Below are 22,788 nucleotides of genomic sequence, written 5' to 3'. Positions count from 1 at the left end.
TAAAACAGTGATATTATTTTGCCTTTTCTGGATCATCCTAGGTTGATGTTTTGCATTATAACCATTTCAGAGTTGTTATTGCTTGAGCACATTAGTTTGTTCTGGTTATATTTTTGCACTGTGAAAATTCCAGCCTATTTTGCGAGCGTGTCAAAGGATATATCTATTTGGAAAAACAGCTCATTGAAAGAAGTCCTATGCTTAGTGCACTGAAGAAAAATATTGCTACAATGGAACTGAATTCATAATAACATTATGGTTCATGAGCCACAATCACAAGAGTTTGACTTTTATTTTAAGAAAGCTATTGGAAAATGGACCAAGATGATTACAACATCTAGGAGATAGTTTTGATTATTATAGCAAAGTACTGATGTGAACAAAGATTTAAAAAGTGATGTAGGAATAGAGGACATAATTGATTGCAAAGTCTGTTATAAAAGCAAAATCACGATGGGGTTAAATATGTTTAAACATCCAGAAAAAATAATATCAGTACTTGAATTATGTTTTCAATGTGAATCTATTTCAAATGTATACGCTGCTTGGTCACCAGCTGGTCTGAAGTGCTATATCCGAAGAATGAAAAGGCATTGAACTGATACACTGAAAATTATGCCTTCTTTCGTATTTAAATTAACCTTCTCAAAATGTATAAAGATTTACAAAGATGGACTTATTTTGAACAAAGTTTGATTATTTCTTTTTAGTATTTTCCTGCACTGCCCAGTGTATAATCCACAATTGTTTCCATTGTTGCATAAGGGTTCAATCAAACTGTATGCTGAAGACCTGGGCCTCGGTACATCCCTGTTCAAATGGATTTTCAATTTCTTCACTGGCAGACCTGTTAGCACGGATTGGCAACACCATCTCCTCCATGCTCGCCATCAGCACGGGTGCACCACAGGGCTGTGTGTTTAGCCCCCTGCTCTACTGTTTACTCTTACGATTGTGTGGCTGGCGCCACTGTTCTTGGCCAAATCAAGGGTGATGATGAGCTGGCATATAGGAAGGAGAGTGAAAATCTGGTCGAGTTATGCCACAACAAAAGCCTCTCACTCAACATCAGCAAAAACAGAGTTGATTTTAACTACTGGAGGAAGAAGCTGGAAGAAGCATCAGCCAGTTTTTGTTAGGAGAACAGAAGTGGAGAGGATCAGTGGAATAGAACCTTATTGTCAGTGCTCAAGACAATGAGATTACAGCGCTACTCCAGTCCATGTGAAACCGATATTTACAATGCATGTGGTATGGCTGAATTTTTTTTTAATCCCATATTTACATGCAATAAGTGACTTCAGTGGTCCATAAAATGCAAAGGCCATGGGCAAGCTGGGTGTAGCATTATTCAGCTGTACAACAGCCCTTGGGAAGAATCTGTTTTTCAGTCTTACTGTCTTGGCTGAGATGTTTCTGTTCTCCCACCAGATGACAGGAAATTGAACAGACAGTATCTACAATGGGATGGGTCTTCAATGATGTTAAAAACACACTGTCAGTTTAAATTCCTTGGCACCAACCGATCAGAGTTTCTGTCCTAGGCCCAGCACACAAGCATCACCACAAAGAAGGCACAGCAGAGTCTCCGCTTGCTCAGAAGTTTGCATAGTTCCAGCATGTCACCAAAGACTTTGACAAACTTTCTATAGATACACGGTGGAGTGTATCCTAACATCACGTACATCACGACCAGGTGTGGAAACACCAATGCCTAGGAATGGAAAAGGCAGAAAGTGGTGGATACGGCCCAGTCCATCACAGGCAAATCCCTCCCTACCATTGAGTGATGACACAAGAAAGCAGCATCCATCATCAAGTACCCCTACCATCTGGCCAATGCACTCTTAAAGTGATTACCAGTGGCAGGAATTACTGAGGACTAAGGACCAGACCAAAATGTTCAGGAGCAGTTAATACCCTTCATCCAACAGGCTCCTGAATGGGCATGGATACTTTGCTAAACCTGAACTGATTTTATAACCTACAGAGTCAATTTCAAGGTTTCACCTTCTGATTATTATGTTTTAATTTGCACAATTAGAAGCCATTGGCCACAGTGCAAAATTGTATTCATAGTAAAGAACTGAACTTTATCCTCAATTCCTCACCATACTATTGAAACAAGTACCTCTCAGATATCAACCAACAGACAACAACTTAGAATTTTAGCTGTTCTTATCACACACACTAATTCACAAACAGACTGCATCTTGACGTAAATAAAAGCAGCTATTTTTGGAGCACCATCATATCTGGGATCTGTAAAAGGCAAGTGCCACCCCAGGGGCATCAAAAGCAGTTTATTCTAGGAATTATAGTTCTCCCTCCTTTGATATTTTTTGCATAGCACTAACTGGGTGCGAAAATAGTTCTCCATCCCATTAGAGACATCAAAACAGAAAATATTTCCAAATTAAATTATCTTTTCCAGAAAAATAATGGCTTTTTTTTTGTAATGCCGGCTAGCTCTGTTCGTGCAGCAATAAGTGTTTTTGTAATGTGATTCCATTAAACTCTGCAAATTGTAAAAATATATGGTATACATCAGGCAGCAAAGCAATGTCAGAATAAGGAGTCAACATGAATGTATTTTAAGTAATTTTACAAAGGCAATAGTCCTTTACAAAATATCAGATTCTTTTCAATTTCAAAGATAAGATCAATTCTCCTTTTCATTCTGTACCTTTAATTGAAGTCATCAATTCACACTAAGCCTTTAATACCTTTAAAATATCATAGAAGTGCAAATAATTCCCTTATTATGTAGCTATGTACTTCATATATTTTTATTCTGTAATTACAGTACATCTACACAATAACCTCTCCCTGTCCCCAGCTGAAGGAGCTTTCCTATAAAATTTGCATTAAAAGATTGGAGAACGGACGTCAAAGGCTGTATTTCAAATGAAGAGTTCAAAAAATGCTCATAAAGCCAGTAAGACTCATTTCTTGTTGTTTAAATGTTATCTGAATTTGTCTGTAAAATTAGAGCTTTATCATTCATTTAGCTTCCGCAGATTTTATTTTCTTCCAACAGTTAGAGCGCAATTGTTAAAAAAATCATGGTGTTTGGCTTAAAAAGTTAACTTCTCTCTCACATGGATACTATCTGGTCTGCTGCAGATTCCCAGCATTCTTGTTATATTATTTCAAATCTTCCTTTTGTTTTACTGTTAAAATCATAGCCTTACTAAAGTAGAGCTCAATTGTTGGTTAACAATGGGATATGACCTTTAAATTTATTTAATTTCATGAAAGAGATTAATAGCCACAGGGGAATCTTTCAAGAAGTTAAAACTCTTGTCACGTTTCCCTTTGCTGCTCAAACATAATTCGATGGCTTCAAAGCATTTGGGTGATTTGGAAATCCTGCGTTGAGATAATGCAGATTAGAGCATCAGTTACTTTGCAGCAGCCAGAATTCGATATTCCTTGCCAGTCATATTTACTTCTAAGAGTGCACTGCCCTGGAATTATCTGCCTAATTAATATCCCCAGTGAAAACTCACAGATAGTCATGCTCGGCAAGAAACAAATCATTGAGTAACATGCAGCCTTCATCTTCTGAGTATCTACATCAAGTCATGCTGGTTTCTTCAGGTATGGCTTACTGGCCACAATACATTTCATTAGGCTTTCTGTTCATATGATAAATACAGCCAGGTTAATGTAATATTACAGCTTTTCATGAAAAAACATTTTTTAAAGTTGTTCTACGTTACATCTAGCTCAATTTGATTTTGATAACACTAACGTTCTCCGGACATTAAAAAAAGATGATAGATTGTAATTGCAGGCAATGTATAAGCTGGACATTGCATTCTGTAACACTGCTTTATTTTTAAGCTTACATGATCAAAAATTGATTTTTCACAGAGTAGAATCCCTTCATTAGTGATACCTACAGGCAGAATCATGACAATTATAGAATTGGATTGTATATATTCTGTCAAATGTTGCTTTAGCATATCTAGAGCAACACACACAAAATGCTGGAGGAACTTAGCAGGTCAGGCAGCATCGATGGAAATGAACAAACAGTTGAAATTTCTGGCTGAGACCTTCCATCATGACTGGAAGCAGAAAAAAGCCAGAATAAGAAGGTGGGGGGGGGGTCCAGAATTTTGTGTGTGTTGCTCTGGATTTCTTTCAGCTGCAGCATCCCTTATGATTAGCATACCTAACCTTTACCTCCTAATTTTGGCATGCAACTTAGATATGGATTGTTCAGTCTGCAATATTAAGGTGATGATGGCAGTCTATATACATTTCTCCCAAAGGTAACTGGTTTTGGAACTTGGATCTCAAAGATCCATGTAATGACTTTTGTGGTACAGCCACATAAATACCTGGAGCATGTTGACGTGCATTCTTTCGTTTCTCGCTTTGTGAATGGACATATTGCTGTTATTGGGAGCCCTAACTGGGATGCCCCGGAACTGCTTGCAGATTCTCCAGTACCTTTCAGTTGCTTAGGATGACATGGAGTGTTGGTTTCTTTTTTCCAGCAGTGAGCTGCTGAGCTACTACCAAAAGAGATGAGTCAGCAGAGATGTGACTGGCAGCAATTTGATGGTAGCGGCTTCCAGGGACGATTGATAATACACAGGGAGTACTGGAGCAAAAAGGGAAAAAACATTTCCATTTGAGTGTCATTTCCCAGAATGTCTCCAGAGACACCATATACTAACTGTATCTGCCAGAAGAGCAAAGGCAGGAGTGGGTTTAGAGGTTTGGGCTGCATTTCCAATTTGCTGCTCAATATAGCTTAATCTCTGGAAAAGAGTAGGCAGGGGACATTTTGGGCTGAGACCCTTCTTCAGCAATGAGAGGGAAGCGGGGAAGATGCCAGAATAAAAAGGTGTGGGGGGGGGGGAAGGAGGTTAGCCGGAAGGTGATAGGTGAAGACAGGTGGGTGGGGAAGGACAAGGGCTGGAGAAGAAAGAATCTGATAGCAGAGGAGAGTGGACAATAGGAGGAAGGGAAGGTGAAGAGGAAAGTAATAGGCAGGAGAGAAGAAGTAAAAGGTCAGAATGGGTGATAGAGAAAGGGGGGAATTTTGTTCACTGGAAGGACACAAGTATGTATAGATACATCTCAAAAAGTTACATTAAATAATGGGTGGTGGGTGGAGATACGTCTCTACCAATGGAGGTGTAAGATGTTTCTTCCCTCTGCTAGCCTGCAGGTCACCCTTGGGGAAGGTGTAGCACTTGCTTAACCCCTCCAATCAAGGTCACGTGAAGCCTTGGGAGCAGGTGGTGCGTGGCCGTATGAGCAGCTGGTGCACATCACAAGTCCTGGTTATGCGACCGCTGAGGTCAGGCAGATGATCTCTGAAGAGTGTTGAGAATGGCTGGGGTCACCCATCTTGTAAAGACACTGCCCAGAAGCAGGCAACGGCAAATCACTTCTGTAGAAAAGTTTTCCAAGAACAATCATGGTCATGGAAAGACCATGATCGCCTATGTCATGCAACACAGCACCTAACGAATGAATGAAATTAAATAAACAGTGCAAAAAGAGAAAATCGAGGTAGTGTTCATGGGTTCAATGTCCATTCAGGCAGAGGAGAAGAAGCTATTCCTAAATCGGTGAGAGTGTGCCTTTAAGCTCTTGTATCTCCTTCCTGATGGTGTCCTTAATGATGGATTCTGCCTTTATGAGGCATTGCTCCTTAAAGACATCCTCGATGCTGAACCTGTGTGGTAGTAAACCACACATCCCCCAACCACCATACCAGATAGTGATGCGGCTAATTAGAATGCTTTCCGTAGTACATCTGTAGAAATTTACAAATCTCAAACTCCTAATGGAATATTGTCACTTCATTGTAACTGTATCAATATGTTGGGCCCAGGATAAATCCTCAGAGATGTCGACACCCAGGAACTTAAAGTTGCTCACCCTTTCCACTACTGATCTCTTGATAAGAATTGGTGTGTGTGCCCTTGTCTTAGCCTTTCTGATGTCCACAATCATTGCTTTGGTCTTACTGAGGTTAAGTACAAGATTGCTGCTGAGACACCACTCAACCAGATGATTTATCTCATCACCTTAAACCTATACACATTGCCCTGGGGTAAAGTTTCATGCTGTCTATATAATCTCTGCCTCTTATAATTTTATAGAGTAGCTCCCCCAATCCTCCACAACTTCATGGAAAACACCCAGCCTATTCAATTTTTACTTATCACTGAAATGTTCTTTCCCAGGCAATGTCCTGATGAATCTCCTCTGAATCCTCTCCAGTACAATCACATCCTTTCTTTCGTGTGGAGACCTGAACTACAGAACATACAGTGTTCCAGCTATAAAAATATTGATGTTTTAAGATGTTGTCCCAAGACCTCAGAGTTTTCATGTTGTATCCTGTACGTATTCTTTACCATCCCATTCCCCTGTGCTGCCACCTTCAGGGAGCTTTCGGAAGTTCCATCTGCCACTGCTCCACTAACTTCCCAGCTGAACAATACTATTCTATAGCCTGACTATTCTCTTCAACACCAACACCACTATCAATTTGCATGAACGTTCTCAATATCTGAAAATTATAACAAAGAGAAATCATATGTACAATTTGTACAGATGTAAACAATATATACCGAGAAATTTTTAATATCTTCATGGATGCCCTGTCTGGAATCCTTGTAAGTAATTATCAATGTCTGAGCACCATTATGCAGAGTATCTCTCAATCAGTCCAGACTGACTGTGAGTTCCCTTTTACTTTGAGCCCTTACGCACATCCTTGGTTGCCTGGGAGAAGTTCTTGCCTTTGATGTACGAGCTTCAGACTGCTGCCTGGGGCCAAATGAAGAAACACCGAGCTAACTGACAATGAGGTACAGGTTAAAAATAAACCAAAGATTTAAGGATTAGCTTTATTTGTCACATGTGCACCAAAGCAGTCAGGGAAAATTAATTTGTTTGCTTCAAATCAAATCAGCAAAGATTGTGCTGGGGGCAGCCCACAAGGGTTGCCGCATTTTCAGCACCAGTGCAGCATACCCACAACTCACTAACCCTAACCGTACATCTCTGGAATATGGAAGGAAACCAGAGCACTGGAGGGAAACCAACATGGCCTCCGGGAGAAAATACAAACTCCTTGCGGAGACTGGTGGGAATCACTGTTCCCTCTAAGCTGTGTGTGTGTGTGTGTGTGTGTGTGTGTGTGCGCGCACGCACACGTTTTTCAACCAGCACACAAAGGAAATTAATGTGTGCACAAAAGGTTAGTTACCTAAAATAATGTAGTAATTAATAATTATACTTATTGAAAATAATCTTTTAGTTAACTGTTTTTGTTAACTAGTTAGTCGGTTTTTCAAATACCACAATGCACGTCACTAATTTATGTTACCTCATCTTTCCTGTTCCGGTTTGTACAGCTGCATCACAGTGGCAGCCATGTTTGGCAGACAGTGTTCATATCGTAAAGTTTACAAAGATCTGTTTCAAATTCTGTAGATAGCTTACTAAGTTTTTATTGAAAAAAATTATGGATTCACTATGATGTATTCAAAAGAAATGAAGGGCGTGAAGCGCAAAAGAACTGCAAATTTGCTTAAAGTTGTATGGCTTAACAAAATAGTAGAAACTGCTACACTGAAAGCTCATGAGGTCATCAACGTTCAGCTACTAGAAATATTTATGTATGATTCGGAAACTGGAGTTATCTGTTGTATTGTCATGATGCGAAATTTGCTGGAGAATTTGCTAGTGGAAAGAAGTGGGATGATGTTTGGAAAGTTGAGCTTTTGAAGCGTCATTTGGCAGGTAAATTGCGTTTGGACGGTGAGGTACAAGAATGGTCAGCTTTTGATTTCTCCGCATTTGCAGATTGTGACTTCCCATTTGGCGATGAACAAGTTAATGCCTTATGTCTAAAATATCATGATTTTCTAGCTGAAAATACTGTAATAGTTAGACAGTTTAATGATTTCAATTTTTCCGTGCAAGAAAAAATTAAATCCAATCTGATTTCAAACTTTGCTCAAATGGTGGCATTTGTACTTCAAAATGAACAGTTTTGCGACCTTGCATAGTTGATGGACATTGGGGGAACCTTTCTTGCGTCTAATACGGACTGTGAGTGAGGCTTTAGCCTAATGAATCAACTCAAAAACAAGCTGAGAAACCATTTAGGTGAATGTCATTTGGATATGTTAATGCGAATCAAAAGCTATCAATTGGATGGAAGTTCTATTAGCCTAGATGGAGTTTACAAAGAATAGGTAAATGCCAAAGACAGGAGAGAGAAAAAAAACTGAGTGACTTAAATGTGTATGTTATTTTGTTGTTATTCTGTGCAGTTTTATGTCAAATATTTTGTAAACCGACATAAACTGTGCCATGTGTGCATTCAGTGCGCACATACTTTAGTCACAGGAAAAAAAATTTGCACAACATAAGATTTTTGTGCACACTGACAACTGAAAATTAGAACACTGGTGAGAATTGAACCTAACCTTACAGGTAGCACTACACTATACATTATACTAACTGCTGTACTACCATGCTGACCACAGAGCCATGGTGGAAAGTGAATTAATGCCATTGTGATGATGCCATCAGTGTCCTAAAACCAGCAGATAAGATGACCTCTCAGGGGACAAGATGCTATTGGCACGCAAACATTGTTACTGTGGTTTCAGCCTCCTGATCCAGGCATGAGTAATAGGTTTCATCTCCCCTAATTTGAAGCATACTTCACTTTCCTCTCCTAAGAGATATCATTACCTGCAGCCCTTTGTCACCTCCACCTATCACCTCCCAGTTTCCATTGCTACTCCCTCTCTCGCCTCCTCTATCCCTTCACTTGAATCAACCTATTGCTTGCTAGCTCTTGATCTCATACCCCGCTCCCCCACCCACCCTCTTCCCTTCAACATTTAAACTGGTGACCTTACCACTATCTTTCAGTTCAGATGAAGAGCCTCTGCACGAAGCACTGATTTCCTTCACTTGGATCAACCAGTTGCTTACTAGTTCATGGTCTACCCCCGACCCGTCCTCTTCCCTTCAACATTTAAACTGGTGACGTCACCACTATCTTTCAGTCCAAATGAAGAGTCTCAACACAAAGCATCAACTTCCTGTTTCACTCCAATAATGCTCTTAGACATATTGGGTTCCTCCAGCATTTTATTAGTCACTCCATGATACACAGGTATCATTTTCACTTATCACCTCTCAGTTAGCTCTTTACCTAACTTGAGCTGGAGTCTGCTTGCGACTAAGACATAGATAGGGATAAGGATATGAGGACTAGAGGGATGGTCAGGACCTCCCTTATACAGCAGAGTAATAAGTTCACTCATGCCAAATTGATCAGCTAATGGGGCGGAGAAGATGGTGGCACAACGCAGCACGCGCGGCTGCTCCAAAATGATATCGTATTTGTTGAGTAGGTACTGTGCACAATCCTGATTTGATGGAGACAGGCATGAGAAGCACGGAGGAACATTTGGAGAAACTTCTAAAAATGCCTGCTTCGCTGCCGCTGCTACTGTGCGATCGAGAATCTCCAGAGGGGAAGGCCCCAAATCCTCGGTTTTGCCTATTGCCTGTTGCCGGGGCTGGGGTCGAAGCACTCGGCAGAGATGGGGCTCGATGCTTGGTGTTGGAGGGCTGGTCGGAGGCTCAAAGTTCTCGGACGGACTCAAGAGTCGGCTGGGGTCGGGTGCTTCCAGGGTGCTGCATCGGCAAGTTTGCGGCTCTGGAGGTTCATGGTAGGAAGAGAGTTTCTCTTCCTTCTACCGTCTGTGTGAGATGATGGGACTTCAGAGAGATTTTGAGACTTTTTTTTACCGTGCCCATGGTCTGTCCTTCATCAAATTACGGTATTGCTTTGTACTGTTGTAACTATATGTTATAATTATGTGGTTTTTGTCAGTTTTGTTAGTCTTGGTTTGTCTTGTGTTTCTGTGATATCATTCTGGAGGAACATTGTATCATCTCTTAATGCATGCATTACTAGATGACAATAAAAGAGGACTGCATGTCCTCATAATTTAGTCTAATATGTGTTATCTTCCTATTCACAGAATCTGCCAACATGTGGTATCTCAAATATGCAGGCATTAGCTGTTTGTGCATAACAGCTCTACGTCCAATGACAGCACCTATCTGCTGACAGTCAGTATCTTTCCACTGAAGTGGAGATGTCAAGAATCTCAAACTGGTCCCACCTGGCACTAACAGTGTAGAAGTTGAAACACATTGTGTGGCATCTCTGTGAAACCACTGACTGAACCATTTGGTGAATGATGACAGAACTGCCCGTATCCTTGAAATGAAATCCATTAAAACTCCAGAATAGTGGTCATGGTCTCTACATTGCTTCGTATGAGAGCTCACAGAAGCACACTTCTCCATGTGATCTCATGTCATATAAAGGTGGACCTAATGACAAGCTAACCATCAGCCTTCTTATCAAAGCATTACAAGCATCCAAGTTCCCTAGGGCTATGCAAATGTTCCAACCCAACCTAACCGAGCTTGGCATACCAAAACTCCATGTCTCATACTGGTGCACCAAGTCTCTCGTCCAATGGTGTGCCCCCCTTAAAATCTATTTTGATCACCCCCTACCATGCCAGCATCCAAACATTGTTCTAACAGTTCCTGCTGTTAGGGCATATTCTGAAATTAGGATATATAGCAAATAGTAACTTTGCCACTAACTTCAGCAACCAATCTTACAACCTGAACATGGATTGTAGATCAAGTTTAAAATGCAGCCCTGTTTCCTGGAGCTATAGACAGGAGTAAATTGAAAAAAAAAACAGACAATGCTGATTAACGTACATTTTATGTGTCTGGAGTATGGATGAGAAGGGTGTGAAAATTATATGCAATTCAAAGGAAGCATTGTAGATATGTTCTAAATATAGAATTGTCCTTTGATCTTTAGCACATAAATTGGAATGTAATACTGAATCAAACAGGCCTCTTCCTCCGGAAGTGACTCAATATGATTCCTACTGCTTATTTCTGTTGAATAAAACACTTCTATGTCCATTAGCTTCATTTTCTCTCCAGCGACTTTGTTCATGTTACAACACCTGCCCTGCTCTTTGTTGTTCTAGTGATAGTGAACTCGAACCAGGGATCACAGCCTCTTTAATGCTTGTAATTATGTAAATTGTTGTTAATGTGCTTTAAATGAAATTTATCTTGTTTAACTGCTTTTATTTATAGTTTTATGCTCATTAATCGATTTGAAGGGTTTGAGACTTGTTCACCTAACCTGTTCAATGAGGGTTTGGGGGCTCAGCGGAAAGAGAAGTCCAAGTTTGGAAGCAGTAAGCCTAGATGAGTGCAGAACTGCTGTAGCTGATAAATCCAGGCAACCGCTTGAGTTCTGGATCTTAGTATGGGCAGATTAATGTTGCACAAAGTCAAATCCAGCTGAAGGCTGTTAGTAATGAAATTTTGTTCATGCAAAATTACTGAAGCATTAATTGGTTCTCTTGAAGTTCTTCACTTCACGTTGCTTTAGGAATGTTTGTTTGATTTAGGGACTTATAAGCAGAGCAATTGAGCAAATCAGCATTTAAGCAAGAACCATTAGTCCATTTATTCCAGCAAATCATGTCAAATAATGTCAATCAAACAAAGATAACCACTTGATGTTTGATAACTAAGATATTTGCAAATTAATGTATTAATTAGCAAGAGCAGACGACCTGTAAATACTTTGAAACAATATGATATGCTTTTTGTCTCTCCTGTTCTGTATTTAACTTTCGGAAGCCTTCATTTTCGGAAGGCAGCCTGTTTTGCAAGGTGGTCTTAGGCATCGTCCACTATTGCTATTCACATTTAGCAAACTTTTTGTGGAATTGCTCCCTCTGCAATTCCCTTGTCCATACATCCCTTCCAGCACTTATCCCAGTGCTACTCTTGCCCATTGAACTATCTATCCCTGCAGGTGGCCAAAGAGCTACACCTGCCAATTCACCTTCACCCTTTCCATCACGCAGGGCCCCAATCAGTCCTTCCAGGTGGGACAACATTTTACCTGCTAATCTTCTGGGGTTATCTATTGTGTTCAGTGTTCCCGATGTGGCCTCCTCTACACTGGAGGACCGTTTTGTTGAGCACATCCACTCCATCTGCCAAAAGCGGAACTTCCTGGTGACAAAACATTTTAATTCCGATTCCCGTTTCTGTTCCAATGTGTTGGTCCACGGCCACCTCTTGTGCCACGATGAGGTCATCCTCAGGGTGGAAGAGCAACATTTTATATTCTATCTGGCAGCCTCCAAACTGATGGCAGGAATATCGATTTCTCCTTCCAGTAGAAAAATTCCTTCCCTCTCCCCTCGTTTTCTATTGCCCTCTGTGGCCTCTTACCTCTTCTCCTTACCTGCCTATCACCTCCTCTGGGTCCATAACTCTCTTTTTTCCATGGTCCACTTTTCTCTGATATCAGATTTCTTCCTCTTCTGCCTTTTACTCTTCCTACCCATCTGGCTTCACCTATCCTCCTTCCCTTCCCCCACCTTTCTATTCTGACTTTTTTTTTCCTTGCTTTCCAGTCCTGAAGAAAGATCTCAGCCCAAAACGTCGACTGGTTATTCATTTCCATGGGTACTGCCTGACCTGCTGAGCTCCCCCATCATTTTGTGTGTGTTGCTTTGGTAAACTATATATTTTTTATATATATCTGCCCTTTAAATGCCTAAGGAGAGAGGATGAAATCCCAGCAAAAGGGCTTCTCAAATGTGCCATTCTCATGAAAGATTCAATACCTGCAAATTAGGTAGAGCAAATGAAAATTAGAGTTAGAAGGAAAAATGGGCCAGGTTGAGTTTACTTTTGGCATTGCCAGGGAGAACCATCAGGGTATCTATAATTGATTCTTCAACTTATCTATCGGAGTGGAATGTCTAAGTCGGTGACAAACTAGAGACCAGGTGTTGATGGATTTGGTCCCCAACTCTGCTGCTGGACTGACCAGTGAGCCCTGTGGCAGAGCACGTTTGCACCCAGGAGAGGCACCCATATGCAGTATGGCTGGCGTATGACTTGGATAAGGTCACCGTCTAGGTAGGACGCTAAGTAAGTGTTTGCCTATTTTACTTTACCTTTGTGCTTTTAATCAGCTTCCACTGGGAACATTTTAAAATAGTTCAAAGTTTTGTGTGCTGTGAGCTGTGGAAAATGTTGCCAGGCATCTGGAAGCAGGGCTCAGGATACAGTACTTGAGGCCTAGCTGCCACATGTGACTCGCTCTGCTTTGCAGTACAACTCCTGGGTATGAAAGCTCAGCTCAGCCAGCCTTCTGTATCAGGTTAGCAAAGATGGGCAGCCAGTGTGGGTAATAAGCTTGGAATGCAGGTTCAAGACCAGGATCCAACCCAATGACATTTTAAGATGTCTTCTTAATTTCCTATCAATCAAATATTTTATGACATTTATTATGGATCAAGGGAGAAAAATAGTTACATTTTAAAAATATCTTAACTAATAAACCGGAACATATATCCCAATTATAGTAAAACTGATATTAATTCTGCAGTCTGAAGAAAAAGACAGGAAGTTGAATAAATAGAGACAGTCGATACAGAGGGACCTTTGTCCTAGAGCCATAGAAAAGCCCAGCACAGAAACAGGCCCTTCAGCCCCTCTAGTCTGTGTCAAGGCATTTAAACTGCCTATTCCCATCGACTTGCCCTAGGACCATAGCCCTCCATACCCTTACCATCCATGTATCTATCCAAACTTCTCCTAAGCCATGAAATTAAGCTTCCACGCACCACTTGTTCTGGCAGCTCGTTCCACACTCTCACGACCCTCTGAGGGAAGAAATTTCCCTTCATGTTCCCCTTAAACTTTTCACCTTTCACCCTTAACCTTTGACCTCAAGCTGTTGTCCCATCCAACCTCAGGTGGAAACTACAATGAATAAACAAATGTGAAATAAGAATTTAATACATTATTTGACCAAAAGTGTTTCCTCTCTCTATGGTGTCACTAAAAATAGCTTTGGTACTATAACTTGCAAATGAAATGTCGATTTCCCATGGAAGTAATGCAAAATTGGAATTTGCATCTTTAGTGATCAGTTTGGCAAAGCATCTACGAGAATTTCGTTCCATTGTTTTCCCCGGTATCAGGTTTGTGAGCCTAATTCACTTCAAGGTATTAAGGTACCGGATCATAATATCACAACAATACTGGGATAAATAAGTCATCAATAATAACTTCCATCTAGTAAGCAGTGCAAAATATTAAGGACGAACTACCAAGCACATGTAAAACAGGCATAATTTCAATTCTTGCTTTCAAAAAAACTACTTAATTTTCCTTTGTATCATGCACAATGTAAATTTTTCAAGTAGAACTGGCAAATTGTTGAAGTCATGAAAACCAAGTGAAAAGAGTTAAAACAAACAGGAGCTGGTCCTTACAAGAGTGCACTAGCGTGAAGAATCATAATGGACAATAAATCAATTATGGACAGATGCAAAGTGATTTTATTTGCTGACTTATTCAAGGTACAGTTATAAATTAACCCAACTCTTAAGTTTTGTTCTGTAACAAAGTAACTCGTGATGCCTACTTCAGTATTTGGTTTATCTTATGTTTACGTTCAACAGTTGGTAAAATAAAAATTGATGTAAAAGAAAGTAAATAAGTTACATCAGTACTAGATGTCAATTGTAGATTTCTTTTTTCATTTAAAAGCAAAGAATAAGTTGTATTTTTTACATCTCCTGAAAATATTAAAATTTTTCTGACATGCATGTCTTTAGTTCTAAAGCAGAATAACTGTTATGCAGACAAACATGACAGTCAATTACACCAAGTGAGATCCTCAATGAGCAGCTGGGTAAACTAATATTTTGGACTTTGAGTTAATTGAGGACATAGTCTCGCAAACTGAAAAGTTAACTCTCTTCTTGTAATAGTGGACTATCACAACATCAAAATAAGAAATAAACATTGTTTTTTATCTTCTGTACTGAATAACTGGGCTGGAAGAAAAATTAAACTAGTACATTTGTTAGAAGAAATAAAGAATAAACTAGAATACTGGTTTTCAACTTCAGTTTAATTTGCATATTTTAAGAGCTTAACCTTTTCCCCTACTGTCCTTTCCTGTCATTATCCAGAAAACAAACAGCTCTGTATAATCCGAAGGGATACATTGGCAATGATGGTCCAATTGGTTGCTCATACTCTGAGGCAGGATATTTTGCTCTCAAATGTTACCATAGAGACTCGATCACGACAGTCGTTCAGAGACTTTCTCTTTCAGATGACATTGTAAACAAAATGTCATGAACTATCTGTTCTCCTAGTTCTTATGAGACTGTAGTGAAGCAAATATTCTTGTATTCAGCCAAATTCTTTTCTCTCACACAATTACCAAAACAAAAATAGATATGTTATTTGTGGGAGTTTGCAGTGTGCAAGGAAGCTTACAGTGATTCCTCATTGATTCTTGAGAATTTGGATAAAACAGGTTTTAATTTTGAAAAGAAAAAAAAATTAAATGTTAAGAAATCTAAACTTATATGTTTATAGAACAAGGTCTCTGCAATCAAGCAATATTTTGGTGCAACCTCCTGATTTTGTAATTTTTTTCATAAAATATGTGTTTTTCCTGTCATTACTTAGCTTTTGTCAACACAGTCAGACACAATAAAAAGCTAATTATTCTTATTTATTTAGTCTTATATAGATTTAGAGCTTTTAAATCATTGTGTCTACACCATAGGTACACATATATGCTGCTAAATGTTGAATTTTCATTTTTGTTCATTTTTTATACTATTTCACGTGTACTCCTTTAAAAACTCTTACATCATGCAAATTTTATCATTAGCATTAAATATACAAAGTAACAATTTTTGACATAAAACACATTTTTAATTTTAAAGAGGCAATTACTTTAATAAATCAACTGTTCTGGAGGAACAGATTGTAAGTATATTAATTTAAAACAAAGAAAGTTCTATCTGACGGTGGTGGCAGTGGCCCGAATTACAACAAACAATTCCAACCTTTTCACCCCTCAAGTCAATGCTTCCTTGCTTAACAACTTTATTTAACAATTCATACAGCAAATAACAATTTGTCATGCACATTTTATCCTTCTGTAACTATTAACAACAATGGTAAACATCAAAATAAAAACTACAGTACAACTGCAATGTTTAAGAATAAACATCAGAAAACATACCAGGAACTAAAAAAAAATTCCATCAATTTGTGGGCTTGAAAATCTTCAAAAATGTTCAGTCAGCTTTATCAGGAAGTAGATAATTAATATGCTCCCCCTCTATGAAGTCCATGACTTCAGCAGACAGGTGGTAGATCTCCCTTGTCCTGTTTGTACGACCCAGTGATGATGGCTCCATCAGTTTGACCAGAATATCTTCAACCGGTACAAAGCACATATCCTTTCCACCTGGTTTTGGATGGAAGCGTGTGTTGGGCCCATGAGGGTGGAAAAACTCCACTTGAACATCTTGATAATGAGCATCCACAGTGACAGCCTTTGCTAACCACCAATTTTGGTCATTAATGACTGCAAGCCAATCTCCACAATTAATGACACCAGCAGATATATCTGTCATATTTCTAGTTTGCCCTCATCGCCAACGCTTTTTCAGTTTGTTCCTATCTGGGGGAGGAGGAGAAGATGGTGGTGATGTCTGTTATTTGTCAAGTAGGTACCGTGCACAATTCTGATTTGATGGAGACAGACATGAGAGTACGGAGGAATATCTGGAGAAACTTCTGAAATGCCCGCTTCGCTGCCGCTGCTACTGTGTGGTCCAGAATCTCTGGAGGTCAAGGCCCCGAATCCTCGGCTTTGCTTGTTTCGGCGGCCGCGGTGAGGTCGAAGGCACTCGGCAGAGGATGGCGCTCAGGAGGCTGTATCGGAGGGGCTGCTCGGAGGCTCAAAGTTTTTGGACGGACGGACTCAGTGTCGGCTGTAGTCGGGTGCTTCCAATGCATCAGCAGTTGTCGGTGCCTGGAGGTTTATGGCAGGGAGTTTCTCCCTTTGCCACCTGCTATCGGGGACTTGGGAGTCGATTGGGACTTTGAGACTTCTTTTTAAACTGTGCCCATGGTCTGTTCTTTATCAAGTTATGGTATTACTTTGCACTAACTATATGTTATAATTATGTGGTTCTGTCAGTGTTACCTGTCAGCATTAGTCTTTGGTTTGTCCTGTTTTTCTGTGATATCACTCTGGAGGAACATTGTATCATTTCTTAATGCATGCATGCATTTCTAAATGACAATAAATGAGGAGGGAGCGTTCTCATAATCTAATCTTTTATTATCTCTTGGAGTTTATTTTTCAAAGCTTTCATCTCTCTCAAGTATCTTGCTCTTGTTTTTTTTCTTTCCCTTTCACATGCTATAGACTGCCTAGCGCGAGCTGGCTCCTGTATAGTCTGATCCAATGGACTATCTGGGGGAGTTTCTGGGCATTCTGGGCCCTTTCTCTTACGCTCTCTTGACTCTTGCTGTCTACGTTTCCACGCCTTTCTCTTACTCCTCTTTTCCCTTTCATTCAAATCACTGATAGTTTTTATCTTCCCATCCTCTACTCTCTTCTTCCATCTTTGCTTTTCCTTTCTCAGGTATTCCTCCTTTAACTTTGGCTCACTATGTATTTTCTCTCTCAACTTTTTTTGGTATTCCCTGTTTCTTCTCCTTGGCTCCTCCACTGATAGCTGTTGCCTAGCCATGACTTCCTAAAATACATAAAAGGAAGGTCAGAATTTAATGGAATTACTATGGTATTGTGCAAAATTACTATGAATTTAATTATGTTTAATTTGGTGAAATTTTACAAAATGATTATGAAATGGTGCAACTAAATTCATTTATGGATTTAGTCATTGGGGATACATATAGAAGGAAATATTGTAGGCCTGTGTGTGGAAGAAATGAAAGGGAAATTATGTATATTATAAATAAAGAGGTTAATGAAACATTTTAAGCCATATTACTATTTATTGTGATTATAAATTATATTCAAGCCTCCATTGAGGATAATTTGGATGTTTTTGTCAACACCGTCAAACCATGTGTACCACCGTCAGACAGAAAACCTGACGGTGTTAACGTCCGACAGTGGTGACAAAAACACACTTTTTTACATGACATGCATGATTTGTATACAGGAGCCATCTTGTTTTCCCTTTCTTGCTAGCTGCCTCTGGCCTCTACTTAAAAGGCATAAATTTATGACAGAACTTAAAATAATTCTCTCTATACAAAACAGACAGTGTTGACACATCATGGTTGTGACAGTAGCAACATCAATAAATATGTAAAAATTATTGAAAAAAATAGCAAACTTACAGGAGCATGTTTGACCTTGTTGCATTTAGCAGATGTGGAGTGTGGAAAGGGGGTCCTCAGGAATATAGTTGACCACGGGGTTGCCTGATTTTATTGCTTTTTTTTAATATAAATATCTGACCGTGCTGACAAAACTTGGGACACATTTTGAGCAAACACAAAATAAGAGTAAATTTTGTGAAAATTCACTGCTTTTAGTTTTAAAGAAGTTCTTCACTCTACTCTTTCATCTGGCACATATATTATACATTTTAAATGACTTTTTCACACTTTTTTATCAAGTTGAAATGATAATCTCTTGTCTGAGGACAACTGATTTTGTGGGTACTGGGCTATCATATAATCATATAATTTATAAAATTAAAAACAAACATATGAAAAAACGTTGCATTTGTGCAAAAGACCCTCAGATGATCAACCCTGATTATTTTAAATAAGAAAATGTTATTTGTTTTCAATGGAATTAGCACTTTTCCTAGTGGGACATGTTTTCACCAATGTCTCAAGAATCAGTGACCTGTGTTACAGCAACAATATTTCATTGCTATAAAGACTTTAAAAATGTCCTTAAAATAGAAGGAGTGATACAAATCCCAGTCTTTTTGCCTCTGTCCCACACTTTGGCAGGTTTTTCAAAATATCACTGCAGTCCTGCAACCTTCTTCTTCCTGCATAGGCAGGGACTTTCTTCCACTTTATGTATTTTTGATGAATACATTGAGCAATATGGGGTCACACGCTCTGATCCTGAAAATTCACTGATACTTCTTTAAAAGTTCCTATGTGCATTCCATTAAAATGTCTTACAATAATCTTAGACGTTTAAATCAATTTGGTTAAGCAATTCCCAATTCTTTGAAGTCAGTGCTCTTGAAATTTATGTACCAACTTTCCTTTACATTCAGTGTTTCTGAACTTTGGACCATACGAAATAGGATTATTCAGCAATGGGCACCACTTTGGACATTGGATTTTCAATGGGGTTAACCACCAATTTCTGTGTCGCAATGCAACTGAGATAACACAACCCCCATCACACAGTTTCTTTCTCCTCCCTCACCTACTTGATCTGGTCATCAGCCACAACACTCCCACTGGGTTCCCCCCCCCCCCATTCTGTTCCTATCAACAACCTCCTTTATTTGGTTCCATGTACAACTTTTCTTTCCTGCTAGTTTCCAACACATGCAGCCCTTTGTTACTTTTGTCTTTCACCTCCCAGTCTGTTGTTATCTCCACTCTTCCCTCCTCCATTTTCCTGTCACCCTTCCACCTATCACTTGCCAGTTCTTGCTCCAGCCTTCCCTCTCATCCCTTTATACCGGCTACCTCGCCTCTACTCTTTCAGTCTAGAGGAAAGGCCTCGACCCGAAATGCTGACAATCCATTTCCCTTTGCAGAATGTGCTCGACCCACTGATTTCCTCCAACAGATTCTACTATCAATTGTTGAAATGCCTTTTGTTCTTAAAGACTGGCCCCAAGTAAATGGCTCAGAATCTACTACCAATTGTTGCACTGTCTTTTGGGAAACATTTGAGGCTTAACGGCTAATTATTTCCCAAAACCCTTCAGTTTTGGGTAATCCACGTACATAGAACTTTTAAAGCAATTTTATGAATTTGTTTATTTATTTATTCTTCACATTCTTGGCAATTAATCAGTTTTATAAGGATAAACACTACCTAGGTTCATATAAATGTCTCTTTAACTTCACCAGACCTATAACTCAATCCCCAATAAACTGCAGGAAGTGTTTACGAGCAGCAAGTATTTTGACGAATCAGGTGGATTGCGATAATTGAACTCATCTGGAAGCACACAGATTAGTGTTGCGTGCATCCAAGCTGGATGGATCAAAACAATTGATCACACTAATCCCCTCCTAACATCGTTTCTATAAAGGAGCACAGAAGAACACACACAGAGTGAGCTTTCCAATGACACAGGTAAATCTGTATTTGAGGCTCTCAAAGTAACTGGCAGCAGAAGGTACAATTTTCTATCCTTGCAATATTCTTTCTTATTTTCCGCCACTGTGCACAATACCTGCAAAGATAGCCTTGAATCCCAACATACTGTTGGTCTCATCAGTCTGGAATTTCAGCCACATCTGATTGCTCATACTCACAATGAGGTCAGGAACATTTGTGCCTGTCAACCTGCCAGGCAGAAAATCAGAAAACCTGATTAGTACAATCTGACTTCATTTCAAATGTCAGAAAATTAAACAGAATTCACATGATGAAAGACTCTCAGATGTCACAGAAAGTGAAGTATAATTGAAAAGTGAAGTTGATGATGATGTGAAGAATTAATTAATCCAATTATCCAAAGGTGAATAATTCAGCAGCTGCCTTTAGTTGTCTCTGAATGCAATGTCCCCAAAGTTCTCAACCAAACATTCACAGTTACAAAGCAGAAGATTTCAATGTCTGAGGGGAATTTCTGCAGTTTCTTTCAAATTTTGGTCATGTTGGCTTGCCTACCTCAACATTTTAAAGAAAAATAAGTTAATTAACTTCAGAGACATGGAATTGCACATGGCCCTGTATTGGAAATGGCATATTCAAGGAGCAGTACCTCAGGAAAGCAGTGTCCATCATTAAGGAGCCTACCCCCCAAAACTCCACTCAGGACATGCTCTCTCCTCATTGTTACCATCAGGAAGGAGATACAGGAGCCTGAAGGCATACACTCAGCAATTCACAAACAGCTTCTTTCCCTTTGCCATCCGGTTTCTAAATGGACATCAAACCCATGAACATTCCCTCACTAAGTTTTACTTATTTCTGTTTTTGCTCTACTTATTTTAACTGAACTATTTAAGATACACACACACACACACATGTAAATATATAATTTTTTTTATATTAAACCTGTATTGCATTGTACTGCTGATGCTAAGTTGACAAATTTCACAACATATGCCAGTGATATTAAACCTGATTCTGATTCTGAAAATGGTGCAACTGAGATACCAGTAAACGATGAGAGAATAAACTGGTGTCTTCTGTATGTTGCTTTATATAAAATTAGTGCTCAGTACACCTACTGAGTTCACCAGTATGAAAATAACAACATTAATCTTGAGAATGTGTGGCATAACTGAGAATCTTATGTGCACATTATCTTCTGTACAACTGGCTGCTCCAGTGACACACTATGAAAACTGGAAACCAAAACAATCAATTTCACTTCAATGGTGATCTCAGAACCAGACAGCTGGGAAGCAACGGGAGCTTCATTCTCTTTCACTAATTGGAGCTGCATTAAATAAAAGTAATTTTTACAGCTAACTGACTGCTTGCTGACAGTGAACATGCCACTCTGCAGGAGACGCTGGAACAGACACAAAGGCCCTTCGATGTAAATCAAAAAGCAGCACCTAGAAATTCAGTTGTATTTCTGTTTCCTACGTGAAGCGATTGATTTTTTTTTTACCAACTGAAACATGATAATGATGATTTTTGGTTCATTTCACAATACATCAGAAATTTAGCTGGGCACGTTCTGGTAAACCTGATGTGATTTCTAGGTCAGGCCCCCAAGGGATGGTGTTATATTTTGTGCAGCTTTCTTATTGGAGAATGGTGGGTGAACTTAGACTACGTTGTCATGGAGGAGAGCCAGAAAAAGATGGTCTTACTGACCAGGCTGCCAGCTCTGTACCTGATTGACTTAACAACATCTTTGCTCCTCTCATAACCATCTCCTGACACACTTGCTTAGCAGGCTCTATCCACTCCCTCCCAATCAACTAGTTATTTTATTTATGGAGATACAGCATGGATATAGGCCCTTCCAGTTCTTCAAGCTGCGTCGCCCAGCAACCCTCGACTAATCATGGAACAATTTACAATCAGCAATTAACCTATAAAATGGTACATCTTTGGACAGTGGGAGGAATCCAGAGCACCTGGAAGAGATCCATGTGGTCATGGGTGGGGACGTACAAGCTCTGTGCTACCGTGTCGCCCCAATTTTTCCTGGTTCCAATTTTTCCACTCCTGCTGCCTTCGGTCTTCCCCATTCAGTTCTAAATACATGACAGTTCTTCCCACCACATAATACCCCAAAACGTCGGTCATAACCGCAACTCTACCCCAATGATCTCCTTCACAAACTTCAGTGTTCTGTCCTTGACATCCTCCACACGTGTGACTGTCATCAACACAACTTAACCAATCCCCACTCCATGCTAAACTCTGATATTCACCCCCCAGCTGACACTCGCCATAGCACTAGCCCAATTTCATCAGTCACCTTGAACTTCCAGGTCCATCCTTCAGTTTGGAATTATGCAACCTGTCCTGGGTGGGTCAATCGTGATACTGTTGCCAACATGGTCTTCCTGTACCACACCTTCATGCACTTTAAATGCACCCAGTACTTTCTAGGAAAGCATTTTCATGTGTGGAAAAATACTTCATAAAAG

The 22,788-nt window shown here is 39.7% G+C and overlaps 1 protein-coding gene across 1 annotated transcript in view; it reads right to left on the bottom strand.

The window, feature by feature from the left end:
• csmd2 (CUB and Sushi multiple domains 2) overlaps positions 1-22,788 on the bottom strand; it is a 2,031,293-nt gene that overhangs the window by 535,506 nt on the left and 1,472,999 nt on the right. The window contains exon 12 of the mRNA XM_063033882.1: positions 20,400-20,512. Within this exon, the coding sequence (XP_062889952.1) occupies positions 20,400-20,512 (113 nt within the window). The remainder of the gene's footprint in view (positions 1-20,399; positions 20,513-22,788) is intronic.

The sequence above is a fragment of the Mobula hypostoma genome, chromosome 26 (assembly GCF_963921235.1).
Source record: "Mobula hypostoma chromosome 26, sMobHyp1.1, whole genome shotgun sequence".
Taxonomy (NCBI): domain Eukaryota; kingdom Metazoa; phylum Chordata; class Chondrichthyes; order Myliobatiformes; family Myliobatidae; genus Mobula; species Mobula hypostoma.
Note: the sequence above shows the minus strand (reverse complement) of the source record. Positions and strands in the feature narration are given on the sequence as shown.